The 23,672-nt window shown below is 38.2% G+C and overlaps 1 protein-coding gene across 1 annotated transcript in view; it reads right to left on the reverse strand.

Annotated features, from left to right (window-relative positions):
* The window catches only part of CFAP46 (cilia and flagella associated protein 46), a 64,917-nt gene extending 41,926 nt beyond the window's left edge, over window positions 1-22,991 (reverse strand). Inside the window, exons 1-21 of the mRNA XM_051616636.1 lie at window positions 22,943-22,991; window positions 22,341-22,465; window positions 21,296-21,427; window positions 20,410-20,474; window positions 19,944-20,108; window positions 17,807-17,930; window positions 16,366-16,460; window positions 14,981-15,088; window positions 13,984-14,083; window positions 12,953-13,051; window positions 11,568-11,758; window positions 10,401-10,629; window positions 9,093-9,213; window positions 7,618-7,741; window positions 6,939-7,069; window positions 5,239-5,378; window positions 4,738-4,868; window positions 3,080-3,292; window positions 1,577-1,790; window positions 1,276-1,413; window positions 437-544 (exon numbers count right to left, since the gene is read on the reverse strand). Of these exons, the coding sequence (XP_051472596.1) occupies window positions 437-544; window positions 1,276-1,413; window positions 1,577-1,790; window positions 3,080-3,292; window positions 4,738-4,868; window positions 5,239-5,378; window positions 6,939-7,069; window positions 7,618-7,741; window positions 9,093-9,213; window positions 10,401-10,629; window positions 11,568-11,758; window positions 12,953-13,051; window positions 13,984-14,083; window positions 14,981-15,088; window positions 16,366-16,460; window positions 17,807-17,930; window positions 19,944-20,108; window positions 20,410-20,474; window positions 21,296-21,427; window positions 22,341-22,465; window positions 22,943-22,991 (2,802 nt within the window). The remainder of the gene's footprint in view (window positions 1-436; window positions 545-1,275; window positions 1,414-1,576; window positions 1,791-3,079; window positions 3,293-4,737; window positions 4,869-5,238; window positions 5,379-6,938; window positions 7,070-7,617; window positions 7,742-9,092; window positions 9,214-10,400; window positions 10,630-11,567; window positions 11,759-12,952; window positions 13,052-13,983; window positions 14,084-14,980; window positions 15,089-16,365; window positions 16,461-17,806; window positions 17,931-19,943; window positions 20,109-20,409; window positions 20,475-21,295; window positions 21,428-22,340; window positions 22,466-22,942) is intronic.
* Between the last annotated feature and the right edge of the window lie 681 nt (window positions 22,992-23,672).

Here is a 23,672-nt window from a genome sequence, read left to right on the forward strand (position 1 = left end):
CAACAGTGTTTCATGGATGGTTTCATTATGGCATCTAGACCTCTTCCTTTTCTTTTTTTTTTATTTTAAAGGTCTTTTCCAACCTAAACGATTCTATGGTTCTATAGTTTTCTCCACAACAAATGGAAGGTCAGAAGTTTGGTTCTGCACAGAATTCATCTCAACCCATCATGCTCATCTGATGGTTATGGAAAAAATGTTTGTGCAACAGGGAAAGAATTTTAATACCGGTTTTCTAGTGCTACTTGTTTTCTGGATAAATGAAAATACTTAGTCACAAAACTCTTCTACCTGTCATAACTAGTCCATCTCTTGGGAAATTTTAAAGCAAATTATGGTACAATATAAGTTTTAAAACTAATTTTGCATCCATCCAAAACTGAAACTGGAATCACGTTTATACCATGCAATTTCAAGAACTAGTAAAACTAAATACCTCAGATAAGCTAGGAACAGTGAAGTCCATGAGACCCAAGCCATTACAGGAATACATTTCCAGACCTACAAGGATTCTTTCCATAGTATTTTGTGCTTCATCATTATTCTAACAAGAAATAAAAATTTCATATTAACAGGTTCAGGCTTTTTTGTAAGTAAATATTACTAAGGACATTTACTGAGATGACAGGGTAGTGATAACTACACTTTAAAACCTCAATTTGTGTTAAGCAAGTCTTTCTTTCTTTACTATGTTCTTAAAATAGGGGATTTTATGTATTTTTTTAAATTATCATTGTAAAATCTGAGCTACTACAGTTTCAACATAAAAAATCCATAGCAAAAATACAAGGAATGTAAATTTCATAAATCACTGAGGGATTCCAGTTTTACTGACACAATAAAAAGTAATTAAATATTAATTTCCAACTTATTAGTTCTATATTCTATATAGAGAGACCACATTAAATGTTGATATGAATATATTTTTTGTAATATTTTTTAATGTAGCCATTTTATTATTTTAAATGTATGAATCCAAAACCAACTTGGTCATACAGTCATCATATGACAGATATCACCATAATTATTCTTGGCAGGTAAAACAGAAGGGAGAATTAAAGAAATGTAGACTCGCTGCTATGCCCAGTGTGAAAAATTTGCTGTATTCTGTAAAGATTTATGAGAACTACTGCAAAATTTATTTTCACATTGTATATAAATATATAGAGGAAAATAAACATGAATAATTCGTTACTAGTAAACAAACGTACTGATTTAATTCTAATTTTTCAAAGAAAAGTTTCAACATAGTGCAGGATTTCCAAAGAATAATACCTTCTCCTCCATCCAAAGCTCATGTCCAATCTGCTGCTGATGCAACTGTTTTGCTTTCACCCAAGTAGCAATGATCTGTTGCTGTGCAGCAACAGGTACTGCTTCATCAGGTGCCACATTTAGGGCAAATTCACAAATCTAAACACCAAGAAGGAAAAAAAGACAAGTGCATTTGGGGAGAATCTGTGATGGTAAAAGATGGTAGCTTATTTTTTGCAAAAAAAGTCTACCATTTAATTTATACGAATTGTAATATAAGACAGCAGACCAGAAAATACTACAAAAGATGAGGGCTTTGTACCTCTAAGGCAGCTTTGATGTCAGGTAGTCCACTGGGATCTACTGAAAAAGGCTGCACGACATTTGCTTTTTCAGGTTTCTTTGCTGCAGCTTTTCTGCTTCCATCTGTTGCTGCAGCTTTTACTTCCTGCTCAGAAAGTTTTGGCTTTGGAATCCAACAAAGAATTAACCCCCGAGCCAAAGCATTACATAACATCAATAAAATTGCAGTATTTCTGTTAAAGAAAGAAAAAACCAGAAGTGCATACTGCATCAGATCAAAATGAGAGAAAGTGATTAGTGTATTGCTTTCAAGTAAGAGACATTACTTGAAAACCTAAATCTCCTTACAAAGTAAAAGCATGGGTGTTATAAAAAAGCCTCCAATTGGAAAACCACTTTAAATGGTTAAATATAAAAAAACCAAATCACAACTGTCACCATTTACAGCATATTTTTTCAGGCCTTTCAATAATTAAAGTTTCTATTTCCTCATATAAAAAAATACTGGTATTTCTGTCAGACACATAGAAATACCATTTTTTGCTTAGTATGCTGCTATGTATGAAAACAGTAACTATTTCCTAAAAACTTAACCTCAGCTAAACCCCCCACATAAACCATTCACTTACTACACTCTATTACCCTTCATGCCAATCAGCTTTTGAGCTGGAATTACCCATTTTTTTCCTTTTGAGACAACACAAATAGAATCACGACTAACAGATTTCTGCTGGTAGATACTAATATAAATATCAGAACCGATAAGCAGGCATTATCAGACCTCATCTCTGAACAAACTGCACTTTAGGCTTTGTCCTCCAATACTGATAAAAGAGCCTTCTTTGCTGCTGGTCCTGGTTTGCCAGGGGCTGAGATCACTGTCAGTAATGCTCTAGAATTTCTAGGGTTTTGTCCCACAGTCAGACTTTGACTTCAGCCTTTCCTGTCTTAAGTCAATCATTCTCCCATTGCATTTACTGCAGAACAGGATTTCTTTAAACCACTGTGGAATCTACATTCCCATTTTCATGCTCTGCTAATGTGCATTCTCTTTTTTTGGCTCTTCACTTTTATATTTCAGAACCAGCAGTAACCACCTTAATCTGATAATTTACAATTAACTACATTTAAAATATAATTCAACTTCAGAGCAACTGACAGCATGCAAAGACATTTCAAGTTCTCCTGCGAACTCAGCCTAAGAACATTTTCCAGACTATTTCTGACTGGCTTAAGAAACACTGTTTCACATGCACATTTTGCTAATGCACAATGCAGACAAATTGATATTGCTTAGTCTAAAACTAATATAGTTTATAGTGAATAGTGGCAAAGAAAAAACAAACTACTAAAAAGTAATTTTCATACCACACTAAAATACTCGATAAATACCCACATCCTATTATTAATAAAAGCCAGCATTAAGAGTGTTTCACAGCACAAATGATTTACAACATTTGTAAACATATTTTTTCTGTTTTCAAGAAAAAGAACATGTCCATAACCAAACACCTAAATTTACCCATTGTGCCCAACAGTCTTGATGGCTCTAAGAAGAGTCTGCAGATACTCAATAATTTTCCTCTGTCTTCCTGCAGAGATAAGATGTCTGTTGTAGTTCAGGACATACACCACAGCATTGTGCACAATCCAGGCTTCTTTCAACTCTTCTCCTATTTCAGCTGCACGTTGGAAGTTTTCCATAGCATACTGGGATAAGTAGTCTATCCATGAACTATAAAATTAGTACAAAGAAGCTATTATTCCAAAACTCAACTACAAGTAATGATGTTGTAAGGTTAAATATGCAGTAGTGTATCTCAATCAACAACAACAAAAATGCTTTCCAGTTGCATTTATTAAGTCTGCATCCATTAACTTTTATTTTACTTGGATGAGATGAGGACTCAGGAAAGGAATTAGTATCAACACAAAATGAGTAGTTTCTGAGATTCAAATACTATTAGCTTAAAAAATAATGGCTGTAGCTCATGCTTCGTCCACATGGGCTTTTTTAATGCATGTGTGAATCCAGACATCAGTGCTAGAAATCACTAACTACCCATGACAGGGCCCTACTTGAATACAGAGGCAAGCAAGGCACTGCACACAGGCATCACGGAGACGCCTTTTCACCCAACAGCTGCATGTGCTCCTGCACTCAGAGAGATATCCAGACGTTCTGACATGCTAAATTCATCTTTTTTCATCTTTTTTTTTCATCATCTTTTTCATAGTCTATGCAATAACCTTCTTTCAATAACTTTTTCCAGCATGAACTGACACAGGGTATCACTACATCAACCACAGCACAGGACATAGCAGACGAAGGAGCTTTTCCCCAAGGAGTTTTTGAACTAACTGGGTAAAAAAGATAGCTTAGTAGCAAATTCTGAATCAGAATCTTTTGTCTTCTTTGTCCCTGGGTTGTGATCAGTTTATACTTTTTTCCCATTCTACTGAAAATTTGAAAGCAGTGTGAGAAACTTTTACTTAATCTTCAAACTTATTGAACAGACTGAGGGACACAACTCTGACTGACACTGCCCTCCTCCAGAACATGTCCACTGTCACAATCAGGCTAATATTAGTATGAATGTGAAGAGAAGAGAGTTTAAATATCTTCAGAATTCTCCCCCCAGCCCCGTCCTCCTTTGCAGGAAAATAATCATGTGAGACCAGAAAAAAAATGAAACTTGTCCCCTATTAATTTCAGTTGATTGGATGGAACAGACTAGTTTTCCAAACTGAAGTAATTAATTTTATGTACTAGAGTACTCAGACATCATTATAGTTACAGGAGCTATAAAGCAAGGCAAAGAGTTGTCTGAACTGAGAAAAAATATTATTAAATATACAATTTAATGTTCTAACTATGTAATATATTATATATAAACCACAGAAATAATAGTTTTTAAGGATGGGATGCTAGCCTCTACTTTCAGATAAATAAGTGTTAAATGAAGAATAAAATGCACACTCCAGAAAGAAAGCAAACTGAAGAAAAGTGTAAAAGTTTTTTAGACTTTTTTCCTTTTCCCATTACCACAACTACCTAAAAATATGATGCATCTAGTGACACTCAGTTATGCTAAGACATAACGTTTGCAATTATCATCTGTGTGTGGCAATACCAATCTATTAGAGTTCCTAGATCTTGTTACGTATTAAGAAAAGCACCTGTATGTTTTCCACTCTGGATCACTTTCAGGAATATATGAAACACCTCCTGGACACTGGCTTGTGTCTTCTGGAGGCACCGCGTGATCGTTCAGTTCAACTCCCTGCAATCTTATTAAATTGACAGTTGCCTGGAAAAATACAAACACATAAATTTTCTACCCAGGTTATCATTGTGAAAACAGATTGTGACTTGATACTAGTGTTGCTACTTCTTAAAAAATTAAAGAATACGAAATGCTTTTTCAGATGCTTTTTCAGCACTTGCAACAGAATTCCCTGTAAAAAAGTGTTATCACCACCTGCAGTGCAACAATTGCTACAGTTACTTTCACCCTGTATTTTTATTAAGATGCTTCATTAAACTACTTCTTCCTTAAGTTCCTGTGGAGATAGACAATAATTAAATTTGAAATTGCAGTGCTTTAGGATTCATACAGAAAATTAGACATAAAAAGCTAAATTAAGAAAATACGAATGACTGCTGTATAATTTATTTACCTCTGCATTAATGAATCTTATTTCTGCTAATATTCTGAGTAAATCTCTTTCAAAAGAGAAGGATTTAGCAGGTAGTAATTCTTCTGATAAGGTGTCACCTTGATCATCACCCATTATGGCTGTCCTAGCTTTCTCCTGTGCTATAAAAAAAAAAAAAGTCTATTATATTGCCCTAAAAATCAGAAAAAAATCACCTTCATTTTAAAATTTAAAAATACCAACAGATTCTTCTTAAATCCATAAGAAGTAGTTAACAAGTACAGATTTAAAATTATTTCACTATATTTTTTTTTTCAGCAGTGCTATTTACTGCACTCAAAGCCTGTTCTCAAGCAGTGCTGAGGCATTGGTTACCTCTGATTTTGCTGCATTTGTGCATAAACGTCAGTATTTCCAGCAAATAACTTGCTTCAGTCAAACCAGACACAATGAAAGTACATTAATATGAGTATGAACCATGGCCTATAGTTAAATTTTATTGCTTTGATGGAAGTGGAGCACTGGACATTCTGTAGTGGCTAGAATCTAATAATGTTTAAATCATTAATAAGGTTCACTTTCTGACAACATACAGATCAGTAAAGAGAAAAACAGCATTATTTTTCTTTAGTTTAATAATTAAAAGAAATTAACAAAATTATTTCAATAAATACACAAAGAGCATATAAGCTGTCACAGCAGGTTCTCTCTACATTGTTGGCCAATAGTGGGTATTTGAAGAAAGGCATCAAAGTAAGATACAGAAAGTTACTTTTTTCCCTGGCCTATCTTCACAGTTTGTCAGAATCTGCATCCAAGCAGCCTCCTGAACCAGAGGTTGTGTTCAACACTCTTCAATAAATCTAACTTTTTAGACACAGTAATTTAATTTTTTAAACTATACTTTGATATTCCAAAATAACCTTTTAATTTCTGCAACAAGGTATTGGTTTTGTTTTATTGAAACCCACAGTCTGATAATTTGATTGGATTGGTCCTGGTTTCTAGACCAACCACAGGTATTTACTTTCTCCAGACTAGCCATGTTGCATCTTCCATCTCTTTTCCAAACTAAAGGGAGAAACTTACCAGACACACAGGACAACCACACACCAAAAGATCATTAATTTGAACTGGAAGGTTCTGTTTTCCTTTCACAAATTTCACATGTCCAAGGCAAAGGTGTTACTTTGAATGTCTACAGGGCCTTATAATTCTGTTTGTGTCAGTCGAAACACTTTTCCTGGGTAGGCAGGAGATCAAGACACTTTTAATCTCTGTTCAGAAGTGTTTCAATCAATCGATCGATCAAATCAAAGTTTGTTAACAAGGTTGCTGAAATTGGTGGATGCTTTCAGAGGCAGGATGCTGGATGTTCTCCAGTCTGGAGATGGAAAACTTGTGAAAGAAAACAGGTAAGTTCATGTCCTATTTTAAGTGGATCTTGGAAACTATCTAGAGAAAAATGTGATACAGGTTCAGTTAACATTGGCTAGAGAAAAAAAACAGCCAAGAGACTGTGTGCTAGAACTTAACCTAAAGGTGAACTTTAAAACACCTTTAACAGAATATTCCACGTATGCCAACATGCAGGGACAGTCTCGGGGAACTCTGGGAATAAGGAGGGAAGAAAGTAACAGTATTGGGTGACTCCTTTGAGTAACTCTAATAAATGAGGAAAAAGCTCCTCTTAGAGCATCAAAAATAATTTGTTCACTTACTGTTTTCAGGTTGTGTTACTTTCCTAAACAAAGTATCATCATACAAGAGACAAAACCTGCAGGCAGCACGGCACACGTCCCATACTTCTTGCTTACGTGCAACTTTTGCCAAATCTGCCCAAAGTACAATTCTACCAAAGAAAAAGCAGACATTACATCAATTTATAAGCAGGATTATCTTCCGCACTTCAGGATCAACACAAAAATCATGCCAATTATGACAGCCATCATAAATAATTTTTTTTATTTCATAAAAATTACTGAATTGCAGACTTTTTATCAGTAGCTCAACACGAGCCACCAGTGAGCGCTGGAGCCCAGAGGCCAATTGTGTCCTGGGCTGCATTCAAAGAAGTGTGGCCAGCAGGGCCAGGGAGGGGATTCTGCCCCTCTGCTCTGCTCTGGTGAGACCCCACCTGGAGCTCCACACACAGCTCTGGAGCTGTTGTGTTAAAGTTTGTGTGTGCGAGAGAGTGGATCTGATGCAGGGGGAGAATACAACAGGACATACATGAGAACATGCTGGAAAAGTTAAACACGTGCCCAGGGGTCTGCCACGTCTGACTGAAGCGTTCTGCCTCTTTGAAGGCATCAAGTACTTAACAGCTTCAGTAAGAAACATTCCCATTACACAATTCCACGAAAGATGAAAGAGACATTTCTTGTTTACAGTAATTACCTCTCTCTGTCATTTTCATTCCTTAATTTTTTCAAATGTTCATCAACTTTCTTCACGTTTTTAATATGATGTTGTGCTTTTGCACAGAGGTAGCTTGTCTGACTCCTACTTTTACCTGAGGAAACTTCGCAAGGAAAGAAGAATTTAAGGTAATTTTTAAGTATTAGAGGTGAAAAAATCCATATGAAGGGTATGCGGTTTGATTCATAACGACTTTCTGAAACACATCAAATCCAGCCCTTTTCCCAGTCCTTCAAACTTTCCCAAAACCAATCAATCAACATGGAAAATAATCACACACCACCAGCATCTGTTCTGTTTTTCCTATATCTTCATATATAGTCATCCTATACAAAAACTGACTTATGCTTGTTTGGCCCACAAATATCACAAGTACCCCTCTTTCCTGACAGGACGTGCATTGCTCTGATTAGTGCCAGTCAAGACTACATGGATGAAGTCAGACATCAAGCTCACAGTCAAAGATATTTCCAGTCAGCATTAAGTTTGCTGTTTCCTTTTAATTTGAGAGCACTGACTTCTGTTTCACTTTAGTTAACAAGCTATTTTATTCTAAGGAATTTTGGATATCATTTTACAGTTGTCAAGTTAAAATTAAAGAGCCAGCAGAAACACATACATGCTTTTAATTCTCTAAGCTGCATAAATACAATGCATTTTATCACCTTAGATCATGTATGAGAATCTTTTCTGACAAAAGCATTCTCACATACTGAAATGTGCTGCACAGAGTGAGATTGCTGATTTTGTAAGTAACACTCTTGCTTGTAAGTCATCAGTTGATCAAGTTTGAAATGAGAATATCCAAGGTAAATTTTGGCCTGGCTGACTAGATGGCACAAGAGAACCACGTGGCTTCCCACTGCGTGAAGAGGGTGCATTGGATACCAGAGCACTCCTTCCATAGCATTCCAATCCTTCAGCAGAATCTCTACTTTGGGAGTACACTGGGTACACTCAGTTAGTTAAATTAGTCACAACTTGCTTTATTGCCAAGATAAGATAAAATAGTTCTAGCAATCTGGAAAATTGTTCCTTTTCCACACTTTTTCCACAACAGGCCTTATAATCACAAATATTTGTGGCATAATACTCAATATTGTGTGTAATTAACACATAATATTATGGGGTGAAAATACCACTTAAAACTGACCTTGAGTAAGAACATTCTGGGGCTGCAGATAGTGAAAATAAAATTTCAGCACAACAGTAAGAGTCCAAAGAATTCAGTGGGGAAAACAGTCACATTTCCTCTTCCAGTATCACAATATAAATCTGAGCTCCCTAATGGAATCAATAGCAGCTCTGCCATAGGACTCAGCAGAGCTGTCACTTCACCTGCACTGCAATATTCTCTACATGGTGGCACTAAATGTTACGTCCAACATTTAACACTGTGCAAAGCAGTCAAAGTCAAGTGTAGGAACTCTCAGTCATGCACACATGTACATTACCTTTAGCTTCATTTTCACTGTCAAGGACTATCTGAAATGAATCAGGAGCCAGTGCAAGACCTGCATTTACCAGAAGAGATCTCTTTTTCCTCTCATTATCCTTCTGCTTTCCCCTTTTAGCCTATGGCAAGAAAAGACCTCATTGTTCTAAGGTTCATTTGTATCATATTCCTATGTATATATCTTACTATACAACACAATGCAAATCACAGAACATGGTACTACCAAAAAAATACCTATGGGAATTGTGTCTCTTCATATTTTGCAGGTTATTCTGCAGTATTATTGTTGCTGAAAGTGACTAGAGAACTTTGGTTGATCTTGACACGAATACATCAAAGATAACTGAACCCAAAGTACTGTTCATGCTCCTCAAGGACCTTTACAGTATTTTCCTCAGTGTATAACTTGTCATTACATTATACTTTGTTAAACAAAGAACAGGATTTCTTTAGTATCCAACAATAGCATATCCACTGCCCAGTAACTAGGCATTGTTATGAAACAGAAAAAATTCCTAGTCCACTCAGAATTACTGAAGTCAGAAAAGGTCTAAGTACTTTTCAAAAAATAACATTTAAACAGAGTAAGCTTGCATGGAAAAGCATTAAAACTAGACAAAAAAGCTTCATTTTTCTTTGTCTTAACAACAGACATATCAACTCACAAGCAGCTTTCCACTACTGATTTTAGGTTCAGTGAACACATCTTAATTTCTGTGAATATCCCAAAATGGTGTATAGCTGAAATTTCTTTTAGTCAACTAACAATGAGTTGGAAATATGATTTTTGTTCAGCTGCTGAGGCATCGCAATGGAATGAGATGCAACAACTCTATAGACAATGACTACACTGCAACTTTAGGTTATGTTATTTAGCATCATTCATATAGTGTGACATAACACTGATTTATACCAAAGCTAGCTAGGATGTTTAGCTATTTAGCTACTGTTCCCCTCACTAATTAAAACACTGTTCCAAGTGATGAAATCATAATTGTTTACCATTATTAATAGGTTTATTTTCCACTAATATATTTGCTAACAAACAACACCCCCTCCCTCCCCAAGAAATAAGCTTTGAACACAACTGGAAAAAATCCACTATTGCAACCACCAGTGTGAGGCAGCACGACCACCTTAGAGAGAGAATTCAGAGTTTCCCCAAGCAACCAACCCATGCCAGTTTGCTGAAGGCAAGCCAGTGCTGGCTCTCCTCATGTGCAGTCCTACTAAGCAGCTGGCTTTCCTCTGCCAAAATTTAATAAGCAAACCTACTTCAGCTACTGACCTTACTCTTCACAATTACCTGTTCAATCATCATGATTGCCTGATCCTCTGGACGCCCAGGTGACTTACACAGCCCAGTGCACAAGCCAAGACGGTTTAAACTCAACCTCAGATGCTCCTGGTACTGCCCACTGGTGTCCAGATGGACAGCTTTTTGCACATGTGCCACAGCAGCCTCTAGTCTGTCCTCATCCTCTTCAATACGAGCTATTTCCATATGGACTTGACAACGCAACAAAATCAGTGAGCTAAGGAACACAAATTTACATGTAAACTGTTAAATGAGCCAAAAATCCTAACCCCCCCCAAAACCTAACCTGCAAGCTTTTAGGGCAAAATCTTCATTCCTGACACTTAGATAAATACCAGTCACACATGCTGATATTGCACTCTTCATAGGGAAAGCATAAGAAATGCCTGAATAACACTATAGCAACACATACAGTGTTTTTATACATGTATCTGCTTCTTCAGGCTTCTGTTTCTTCTTTATGCAACTGAACATTAAAAATGCAGGAACCACCTACTGTTCTGCTGGAATGGCAGATTATATTGATTGTAACTAGCCCAACTACAAAAGTTATGATCTTTCCTCTCAGCAGGCTGCCTGTTTATAGGTCCAACTTCATTAAATACCACGTACTAAAGTTTATTTGTTCCACTCAAATTAACAAAAAGGTGAAGTTATTTAGGTGCCTAAGGTTAAGCACAGCCTAATTGCAAACAGAAGAATACATATGAACAAACAATGCATTTTCTTAACACAGGAGGTTTTTCCATTAAAAAGAAGTATCATTAAAGATAAAAAATATTATCTTGCAAGTTATGTAACCAGAAGCCATGATGTTTTTTAAAAGTAACTTTTTCTTCTATGTTTTTAACCAACAGAAGTGATGTTAACAGAGGAATCCAAACCACATTGCAACACTTTTACTCATACTGCAGCTTGGAAGTTTTCTCACATAATTTTAATTAACTAGAGTCTTTTTCAGTTACTAACAAATTTCAGTATTTGCTACAGGCCATTGAACAGTGACATTTTGCTTGAAAGGAACCTATACTTAAATGATTAACTGGAAAATTTTCTGACACTTGACATCATAGAGCTTGAGCTTTCAGATCAGTCTGATGGTCAGCCATCAGACTTCCCAAAGCAACAAATACAGAAGCACACCACAGAACTCACCTGTCAATCTCCTCAAGGACATCAGCGACTGCCACCAGCGGCGTCCGCAGGCGCCGGCGCAGCTCGCGCTGCAGCAGCGGCAAACACAGACCCCACTGGGTGGCACAAACAACCTGAACCACAGCTGGATCTCCCAGCTGAACTGCACGTTTTAAGGTTAACTCTAGATTTGTTATCAATTCCAGCTGAGCCTACACAAATGAAAAACTAATTAGCACATCAGCATATATTATATTTAACAAATACAACTTCTTGTGTGTTCCGTCAACTTTCAATCTTAGGGCTGTTTCCAAAAGAGAGCACCCTCTCAGCCACCAGACTCTGGAATATTGTTTAAATAAATAATAAAAAAATGCTTATTAATAACTTTTTTTTTACACAGGCGTTGGTAACCAAGCAGTATTTCTTTTAATGGCTCCATACTGCTACTACATATTTCAGGCTGATAAACGGAAATGGGTAATTGTGAAATACCTGTGAATTCAGAAGGCTTACCTTTTGTTTTAATTTATACCAAGGAACAAATGCAGTGTGGGACAGGAAGAAAAGAAATATTATTAATGGTATTTGCCACAATGTCAATTAAACTTGATTCCCATTTTATCTAAAGGCAAATCCTTGCCTACAGTGACAGACATTAAATAATTATCAAAGTCTTTTTAGAGGTTATGGGATAAACAAAAAAAAGGGAGAGGGGAGCAGAGCAGAAGGGAGGCAGGGAAGAAAAAAGGAAGGAAAAAGAAAAAAATAAACCAGAAAAGCTCTCTAGCTGCATACACTGTGGTAAGAACACTTAGAAATACCTAAATATCCTGATTTTTATTTAAATGTTGTATATATGAATAGGAAGTAATGAAAATTATTTTGTGAAAGGTGAATTGAATTTCTGAGCCCCAAAATGAGAACAGTCACAGACAGGAGCAAGTTTATGCACTAACACTATTGAATTCCATGAAGCATGTTCACATTTCCCATTTGGAACTTCCAGCTGTTCTAAACTGCTCATCGTAGCTATCCCATCTGATCCCATTTATAACATTGACAATTAAGCCTTCTATTTTTGATGGTCTGAATTATTACTCAAGTCAATGGCCCACAGAAATAAAATCCTCCCCAGTGTGAGGATGTATCAGGGATAACCTGCATGTATCTCTGGCATACGAATTCGTATGAGTTCACACATAACATGCAGTAGTTGAGACATATACAACAGTTGCTTATTTTTCCCTGTTTTCTTCTTGGCAGCCCAAGCAGAAAGAGCATAGAGAATTAAAGACTTTCTGATCAGTACAATGTAATTCAGACACACAAGTCCAATGCCATTTTCCATGTTTAACAAATTAGAACTTTTACTTTTCTCACAAAGGTAACATTAAAGAACATACCTCAACAATTCCTTCGGTATAAGTTGCAATTTTAGTGCCCATTTTTTTAATTTCATATTCATATTCCAGGCATTCTATTTCAATAAGCTTCCCTTGTTCCTATGCAGTGTTAATACACAAAATGCAAATTTTAATCATTAAAAAGGAACACAATTAAGGATAACCCATGCAATTACACTAATTAGCACAATAATTTCTTACAAGCTAATTAACTGAAGCAATAAAGACAGAGCAGAATTTGTTGTTTGGAAAGCAGTCACTTCTGCCTAAACTGAAGATGCAAAATAACATTACCAGGAATTTAAAGTTGTCCACTGCCAGACTTTGCAATTAGAAATTAGTGCACACTTGGTTTTCCTATACTGTGATTTGATTTGAGTTGTAGCAGATTATTGCTCACTAATGCTGTTAAAAAGGTACATGCTTGGAACAAACTAGAGCTCATCAGGACAAACAGGATTCAGCTTGATGGCAACTGCTACCTGAAATAAGAGGCTAGATTTTTTTAACAGCTCAGGGAAGATCTGGCTATTAAATCATACAAATTACGTGTATGGATCATCTAAGATACTTGGTATTTGGTTTCATATGGTGCAGTGGGGAAAGCCAGACAGCATCTCCATTCATCATTCATTATGAACTATTATTAAATCACTCAGCATGACCTTTGTTAATTTAACATCCCCATGACTGGAAAACAGATGAGATCTTCAAAATCTCAGATGAATGGAGAACTGCAACTATCATGTAATGACAAATACACAGAGAGATGGAATTCATGTTATGGCTGAAAAAACTGTTAGTATTTAGTAAAAGCCAAGGAACAGAAACTTGATACAGATCTCTCTAACATGAAGAGGTCACTGTCAAAATGATGCTGGGCAATCTGAATATGGTCACTAAAACACCCACAGACTGGTAATATATAAACAATACAGAGATGAACAGAAAAAATATTAGTATTATTTTAAAGTATAGTCACAGGGGGGGAGTGTTTAAAAAACAACCATAAAAAAAGTATCAATACTTACAGTAATCCCAGCTCTCTTCAAATCAAGTATACAATCATATGCAAGCTTAATGCAGTTCACTTTCAGAGAAAAACGAGCTAATTCCAGAATCAGAGGAATCCTTCAGGAACAGAAAAACATCACTTCAGAGAACCTGATATTATGGAATTATAAAACCATTACAGTAAAGTGTTTATGCAATATATCTTTATCTAAATAAATCTAAACTTTATGCAATATATCTGAAAACCTTGAAGTCATACGAAAACTAGAGGACATGTAATTATACTAGTAATCCTCATAGTTAACAAGGAAAAAGGAAACATATGAAAGTTGGCTACATGAGAAATACAGAAGTTCGTCTGCTTATGGAAGATAACTGGTATCTGACTGTAGTTTTGCACAAATTTTTCCTGAAGAACATGAAAACACACAGAACAAAGTGTATGCAAAGATGATGGTATGTGCAGCCCAGACTGTTGCTACAGGAGTCCTAGGCAGTCAGCTGGCACACAAAACAGTCAAATCCATCGATTATTTAGGAATAAGAACAAAGAAAACTCATAGCAGGGGCCTGTATTCTAAACACTTGGATCCCTGCAAATAACTGCATGAGCATAGCTACTGTCTGGGATGGGAGAAGTAACAAGATCCCTGAATGTCACCACAGGTTCACCTTAATGAGTAAAAATGTAGTATAGTTCCTATATGTACCAGCTGTGTTGTAACTACTGGCATAGAGTTGAGTCTGTATTTCAAAATTATGCTGAAGAACTGGGAAGGGCTTGAAAAAAAATCTAAAAATTAACTAAAACACTACCAGTTCTAAGACATGTTTAAAATCTCCTTTTAGGAACAGGAAAGAGTTACAGAAAGATTTAACCACATTATACAAACAGCTATATGGAAGCAGTCATTTAATCCAGGATTCTTAATAAAGCCTAATAGGACCTTTGTCTTTTTTAAGATGACCTAAGGATCAAAGCAACAAAAGCTATTATAACCAAGTAAAACTCACTTCACACTGAGAACAGAGGCTGGAGGCACCTCATATTGTTTCAGAAGTACATAGATAGAATTCAGAGTTGTGGTGGCATCACTTGGAAAGTCATTGGTATCCCACTGCCTGCAATATATTAGGAATTGATTGTAGTTTTTCACAAGAAATATTATTGCATTAAAAATCTGAAATAACTCTCCTAACTCTAGAATGGATGGATTTTAGTCCAGTGTTATCAGTGGAATACCTGGACTTTGAAAAATTGAACAAAAATATTTTAAAATCAAGTCAACAAACCCTACTCAGCATGTCAAGTAAGTTACTCACAGGCAGCCAACTAAGACGCACAAAGAACATTTCAGCATAAGAATTAGTATTTCAGACAGTAAATTTTATTCCAGAGGGCAAGAAAAATGGTGTGCAAAACTCCTTTCCTATAACATCAGCACAAATTAACCCAGTTATCACAAAAAGAATGATTACTTTTTAAATGGGGAAGTGTTGAGACACTGAAAAAGAAAATGATATGACACTTTGTTATGAAGTCTAATTTTCTAATTTGTTTTAAAAGTGTTAAGCTTCCTATCCTTATGATTCATGTAAAATATTTTAGGTGTGATTTCATAGCATCACAGGCTGGTTTGGGTTGGAAGGGACCTTAAAGGTCACCTAGATCCAACCTGTGCATGGGCAGGGACACATCCCACCAGCCCAGGCTGCTCCAAGCCCCATCCAACCTGCCCTTCAACACTGCCAGGGATGGGGCAGCCACAGCTTCCCTGGGCAGCCTGGGCCAGGCTCTCACCACCCTCACACTCCAGAATTTCCTCCTCATGTCTCACCTCAATCTCCTCTCTTCCAGTTTTCATCCATTCCCCTTGTCCTCTCCCTGCCCTTGTCCCAAGCCCCTCCCCAGCTTTCCTGGAGCCCCTTCAGGCACTGGAAGGTGCTCTCAGGTCTCCCTGGAGCCTTCTCTTCTCCAGGCTGAACACCCCAACTCTCCCAGCCTGTCTCCAGAGCAGAGTTGCTCCAGCCCCCTGACCATCTTCGTGGCCCCCACTTGATCTTTACTCTCTTATACACATCTTGTGTATCTGATTGCAATCTGTTGGGTGCAAAAATGTTTTTTTCATTCTCCTAAATTCTTTCACCAGAGAGTATCTGTACAATGCACTATTCCCTACATTCCTAAATGTTGCTTTTTAGCAACAAATGTTGCTTTTTAGCTGAGACTGTTCTCCAGACAGGCCTGACACTACCCAAACTGTCATTATAGTTTTGCTTTTGAGAAACTGATCTTTGCAGTGTATTTTTCTACTGGCATATGGGATACCAGAACCTGACCCTACCTCTGCAATATCAAGCATCAAAGTACAAATGAAAGGATACATTTTAATACTTACAATTTTAACATCTGCATTTTATAAATAACTGAAAAATGGATGGAACTTTGTATTTCCTCCTCTACCTGGGAAATATCCATTAGTTTGTGATACACCTATAAAATAACAATTTCACACTTAATTGCCTAGATAAGCAAACAAAGAACATTTAACATGGCTAAAATAAGCAGGCATGTTGACTGTATGCTTTTTCATGGACCTTAAGGGCAGTAAGGCTACTATGATAATCTGTGTTGTTCTGCAGATACCTCAAAGATCACCTAGCAGAGCTACACTGATCTTCACACGGTGAGAACCAGAAGTATTAGCAGAAATGCAAATGCGGAACCAACATCGCAGCTGGAATTCTAATAATGCATTTTTAACACCTTTTGATAGCTTGTCCAGCAATAAGAAACAAGCTCTATTCAAATTTATCTGTAACTATAAATTATATATAACAAAAATATTATGAAGAAATTGCAATAAACTGTAGTTACTTCTATTTGATTGTAGTTACACAGTAAATGTGTGCACATAATTTCTTCTGACTCTCACACCGACTGCCCACAGCAATCAGCACTGATTACTTAAGTTGTACTGGAGCAGCAGTTTAACAGGACTGGAATATGCTGTTACTAAAGCACTCAATAGCATGGATCATACTTCATATCCTGCCAGACATGTAGCCCAAGAACAATTTTAGAACTACTTTATTCTTCTCTTCAAGGTCCCAGTCAAATAGCTTTGCTTGACACTGCCTCTAAAAAATACAAGAGTCATTCTGACCTTGCCTGCATGTTATTGGCCCATTAATATCCGACCTCTGGAGAGCTGTCTATTCCTTAATTCAAATGTTAAAAACTTCATTATAAAAATATGCTCTGGAAATGCAGTGACTGGGAGTGGACAGCAGACAACAGACAGTGTCGCAGAATGGAAGAAAATATGACTGCAGGCAACTTCCAAGTTTTTTTTACCTATTTCTGCTTTTGCTACATATGTATTCACCATCTTAATTCCTAAATTAGGGGCATGCAAGGATTGACATATGTTCTGATTCCCAGAACTATTTACTAGGTTCAAGTTTGGTCATTTAAGTCTTTACCAGCATTAGAAAAGGCAACAGATGCTAAATAAGCCCTCAATGGCACAAGGCAGGTTAAGTTGCACCCACTACACCTGCTGTTTTAATAGCAATTATACCCAAACAGAATTTTAGAGTTAGCAACAGTTATCCCAATTATATTTATCTTGTATTAGAATAACAGCAAGCTTTTTAGTTTATAGTATCAAAAATATACAAATTGTAAAAATTTCTGCATATCTACTGTATTATCTGGTAGCTCATGAAATTTAAATGAAGGAAACAACATATTCAACAATTATAGCTATGAAATATCTTAAGAAATGTAGAGAAAGCTCTTTTTTTAATGGGAGTTTACAATATTTTAAACAGTACCATTAGAGAAAATATTTGAGAGTATTTATCTGGAACATTTTCCTTAATAAAGACTGCTGCAGTAGATGAAAACTCTTTTGCTTCTTTCAGTTTTGAAGCGTCGAGGAAGCACTCAAGTAAATTTCTGCAGATCAAAGAAAGATTGGTATTAAATACTTATAAACGCTTCTGAAATAATGAACTTGATGACCTTTAAGGTCCCTTCCAACCTTTATGATTCTATAATTTTCAAGAGACTCTTTATATCCAAGGTGCCATTCCTAAATGTCCTAAATTACTGAAATTTGTATGAGAACATTTCTGTGGTATGTGTTCCAAGATTTTCCCTGGACTACTTGAAAGGCCAGGATTTCAGAGGCAAGTTAGCAAAAGAAGACCATTCATACTGGGAACTGCAACATATCTACTGGATTTTCAATACCCTATCTCCTTTAACTGAAAAAGAGCCTGTGATTCAATGAAATAAATTAAAAACAACAAAAATAATAAAAAATATTTTTAAAATAGAAATGTAGTAAAAATTAGATGCTATCAATAGTCTCATAAGACAAACACATTGTGTGCACTTGCTCATTCTCATCAATACCTCAGCAAGGATGTGTTTGATAGAAAAAACCTGCATGCATGGTATTCCAGAGAACCTTTAACATACCCCTTGGAATGCTTTGTTAGTTCATTTTTTATTTCCCTCCAGTTCCAGCTTATAAAGAAAATACTGACTAGCAATAAACCATCAATCATAGACCAAAGAAACAGAAAAGTTCACAAAGAGAAAGGAAAAAACTGTGGCAGAAATGTAACAGGAGCTGAAAACACCTCTGAGAAAAGACACTCTGACCCTGAAAAACTACATGGCCACTTTTGAAAAAAACCCTGTTACTCTGGCAAGGCTGATGCTCCAGCTTTACTCAGCAAATGTAAGAATAGTAATACATTGACATTGATACACCTTTTATTATCAATTATTATAAAATACATATTTCCTAAATAAGACATGAAATTAGCTGGAAAACGTCCATTATGACAGACAAACACGGAAGGCCTTTTTATCCAACTCTAGGTTACTAATCTCTTTCCTAAAAATTATTAGTATTTTGATTCTATTGGGCTTTTTTCTTAATACTTAGAGATATTCTGTGAATTCACCTGGTTGGGAGGTTTAACTCTCAAATAACAAAGTATTTCCCTTCATTAATACCCAGAAAGAAAACTTGTGGTTTTAAATCTTAATAGTCTTTTTTTGCAAGTTATTCTCCTTTTTCTAACTTTCGGACTCTTACTTTGCTTAGGTATGGCTAAAATAAGACTTATTTCATTTATGCTTTCAAACATGAGGCCAACCAGTATATCCAAATTAGCAGGGAGAGCCTTAAATTTAATACTGAAGAAAACTGGACATAATACTAATTAGAAAGCAAAAAGCTCAATCTAAACTAATTACGTTGGTAAGAACCACACAGTACCAAATTGTAAATGAAAGATTGTGAACCAAGTATCATTACTGATGACAACTGATATCTGCATTCTCAATTGCTGTATTTGCAATAGGAATACTTATTTTGCTGATTTTTCATAAAGTTTCATTTCAGTATAGAGTTAAGGGTTAACAGGAGGAAACAAACAGTAAGATGGATAACTTAGGTCAATATATGTAAAAACCTTCATCATGAAGAAGACAGAAATTAGAAGGTCTCCTCAACACTGTGCTCACAACCTTATGTGGCTTGTTTTCTCTTCAAGGACCAGAGGACAGAAGTGATCTTTATCAATTTAAAGGTTATGTTTCTTTGCCTGAAGAAAACAGTTCTTAAAAAACCAGAAGTTTGTCTTTCTCCTCACAAGAACTGCACATAAGCAATGACCCAAACACTGCATCCAAAATTACTGTGATATTTCAGGTTGGACCTAGGGCCTATCTGCCTCCACCACTAACATTTTAACCTCAACATAACTACTACAATGAAGGGCCTTTCATGTTAAGTGTACATTGATGCATCTTTAACAGGTTAGGAATTAAGCCTTCCACATGAAATGTATCTACATCACCAATGAAATCCACATTAAAGACTATCCCAGCTGGCAGCCACACGTACAAGAGATTACAGAATGCCCACAAGAACAGTGCAACTGAACTCACATCATGAGCTCTGCTCTCCATTCAGTGTCTGGCTCTTCAGCCTGGTTTAGTGCTTGAACAAGGCGAGAAAGGCTGGGAATGAGGCAGTGGCGGAACCCAGGCCTCAGGAACGGCCTCACCAGCTGCCAATAGAGCACTGAGGCATTATACACCAAAAAATAGTATCTGAAAAACAAGAACCAAGAATTGAGTATTTTGTGGGCTTTGATAAACATAAAATCACAGATGGATTAAGACACTTCTAAGAAGCAGAAACTGGAACTTTTCCTCAAACTGTTCAGTATTCTTATATTGCTGCAGCCCTCACAGCAGTTACAGAAGTGCAGTAACAAAATGGAACAAAAATCCACCAAAGTAAAAAAAAACCAAACAGTAGGTGGTGAAAATCTGAGACAAACAACTATAAAAACCTAACACAGGATTAGCTCTTTATATCTCAGGAAATATTACTATCAGCAGGGCCTACCTTTGATCATGTAGGGCAAAATCTATTGCCTTGATAAAGAACAGCACAAATTTTTCAAACTCTTCCTAGAACAGAACAAAAAATTAAGGCAATTTCAATATGGCTTTTATAAATCTGTACATTATTTTCCATTTCAGAAGGTTTCACATCTCATAATTCTTATTTTCAGACCAATCTGAAATAAAACGTGCTGCCATAACAAGTTGCTGCCGTAGAGATAAAATAACAAAAAATTAGTAGCATTGCCTATTAGTATGTTTTCCTGATTCCAAATTTTAAGACTATATTTTCACTTTCTTTTCTGCCAAACTTTCATTACCAGGACTGGAATTTTCCAAAACTGTCAATCTGTGTACTTTTTAAGCTTTTAGTAAAGAACGTTCAGAAACTTGAGGCATTCTTCTCTTCAGGAAAGCTCCAACAAGAATTTGTCAACACAACGGTGTGTCAGGCACGCTCTTAGGATTATTAAAGCACCTAGAAAGCAGTTTTTCAGAGGACACCAAGCTGATCACAAGCCAGCAGTGAGCCCTTCCACAACAGCACCATGAGCACCCTGGGCTGCCCAAGGAGAGTCCTGAGGGAGCTGATCCTTCCCCTCTCCTCAGCACTGGGGAGGCCACACCTGGAGTGCTGGGCCCAGCTCTGGGCTCCCCAGAACGGGAGACACAGATGCTGTGGAGAGTCCAAGGAAGGGCCACAAAGATGATGAAGGGACTGGAGCATCTCTCCTGCAAGGAAAGGCTGAGAGAACTGGGCCTGCTTAGCCTGGAGAAGGCAGCTCTGGGGGATCTCATCGGTGTGGACAAACACTTGCAGGGAAGGCACAGCAAACATGGACAGGATCGTAAAAAGGGATTGGTATGCAACCTTCATAATTTCTCACCAAATTATCCGTTGAGAGTGGAGTGTGCAACTGGCCTTGGCACAAATAGGCTCTGCCAAGAAACTGGTTCACAGGAAATCTTTCTTTAAAGTACATCTGCAGACAGTCACTGCTTATTTCTCGACATCCCAGCTAAGACAAAAAAATCAATTTAATATTTAAAAAATGCACAAATACTCAGAAGTGTAACATCTAACTGCATACCAGTATGCCAAGAATATAAACGTGCTAAACCCACTAAGATTTACTAAAATTTAAAGCTAGACTTCTGCCACTCCAAATGTATAGAAAAATAGTTCCTTTATTTAACAAAGCTCCAGAATCACTCAGTCATGGAATTCCTCATGGTATACAAAAAATGCTTCCTTTTTTAATAGCCATTAACAGAACTGCTAACATAAATGCAAAATTCCTAGTAGATTTTTTGTAAAAGGACAGTTATCAGCCTGTAGGATTTTGTATGGATGTCAGTACTGCAATTTCCAGGCAACAGACAGAATTTGAGTGGCTTGCAGTCTGGAAGAAAAAAAAAAAATATAAAAAAAACTCTGCTTGAAATCAAATCACTTGAACCCATGGATTGAAAATTTAAAAACCCCAACATTTCAAAGTAAAGAATTTCTACCACTTTTTATAGAAGTGAGCTCAGTTATGAAAAATCTTTCATAGTAAGAATGTAATCTTTTTTGTTTTGCCCAGTAGGGACTGTAAGCAAACACATTTTCCTCAGCAATACCCAAACTCCTAACGCTAGCTTTCCATAACAAGAAAAGACAGGCATGGCAAACTATTTCATGTTACTATGGTTCACCTTACCTATTCTGGTCTAATTTCAAACTTCACAAACCACAGCTTGCTAAATGATGACAGAGGGGCAGTTTCACCTGAAGGTGCATGTTCCAACAACTGCTCTCCAAGAACAGAACAGTGTAATGTTTTTCGTGGGTACTTCTGGGAATATTTTTGTAGTAACTTTAATGACCGTAAATACAATGGGTCATATCAATGTTTTATACAACACAGATAAACTGCCCGAATTACAAACCTGCAGCGCTTGTTCAGCACACAAGACAAACACGTCAGCACTGAAGCTATCTGATGGGGTAAGGACAGACTCTCCTTGACTGGCTGATTTGATCAACTCGTAAGCGTTTATCAAAGCATTAACATCTGAAATAAAAAAGAAGGTAACAGAGGATTCCCGCTTCAAGGCTACCGACAGACGTGACTGCGTGACTTCAAGTCACCCGTCCGGAATCCCGATCCTGCTTTACAGAAACAAAAGACAAGCGTTTAGGGGAAACAACGCCGAACCAGCGCTGCGGCGGGGCCGCCTGGGCTGCGGGACCGGCCCGGCAGCTCCGGCCCACGCAGCCCTGCAGAACCGCAGCCGCTGCGCAGCCCCACGCGCGATCCCCGAGCCCAGAACACCCCGTGGGTACAGGAGCTCGAGATGCGACCCCTCAAGGTTCTGTGTGAAGCGACCCTGGCTGGCGGGAACCTCCACCGCACCGGGCGGCAGCAGCTGCTCCCGTGCCCAGCGAGGCGGCAGCTTGAAGCACCCGGAGCGAGAACACGGTTCCTGCACACGCAGGCGCCGGATGGGTCACGGGGGGCGGCTGCCGTGCCCCAAGCACCGCCGCTCACCTCGGCGGGCCCGCGCCGCCAGCAGCCGCTCCCGCACGCCCGGCTCCATCCCGCTGCTGCCGCTGCCGCTGCCAGGCACCGCGCCGGGACGCGGGCTCCGCCCCCACCCACCCGCGCTACCCGAGCACCCACAGGCCGCGGCCGAGCAGGGGCCAAGCAGGGCCGGGCAGGGGCCGAGCAGGGCCGGGCAGGGCCGCACGGGCCGCCCCGCCTCCCGCCGCCGCCGTTACCGCTCCCGCCGCGCTCGGCTCCCGGCAACGCGCTCCGGCCCGCGGGACGCCGGGGCTGCCCCGCCCGTCCGGGCAGCAAGGCAGGCAGCCTGGCCCCGGCAGGGAACGCGGGTGGGGGCCGGGGAAGCACAGCTCACAGCCTGTGCCTCACGAGGATGATTAGTTAATTGTTGTTCAATTAAGGCTTTGCTTGATTGAAAGGAAACGTTTGCAATGCCTCTGCCGTCCTATTAAGACTAATTAATCCCTTCTCAAAACGAAACGAAGACTGCTGGGGCTGTCATTCCCCGTGTCCAGAGGCACGAGCTGTCACTCGCGCTGCTGCAGCCCTTGTCTGTGCCTGTGCCTGCTGCAGCCCTGTCTGTGCCTGCTGCAGCCCTGTCTGTGCCTGCTGCAGCCCTCCTGTCTGTGCCTGCTGCAGCCTTGTCTGTGCCTGCTGCAGCCCTGTCTGTGCCTGCTGCAGCCCTTGTCTGTGCCTGCTGCAGCCCTGTCTGTGCCTG

This window comes from Apus apus, chromosome 4 (genome assembly GCF_020740795.1).
Source record: "Apus apus isolate bApuApu2 chromosome 4, bApuApu2.pri.cur, whole genome shotgun sequence".
Lineage (NCBI taxonomy): Eukaryota > Metazoa > Chordata > Aves > Apodiformes > Apodidae > Apus > Apus apus.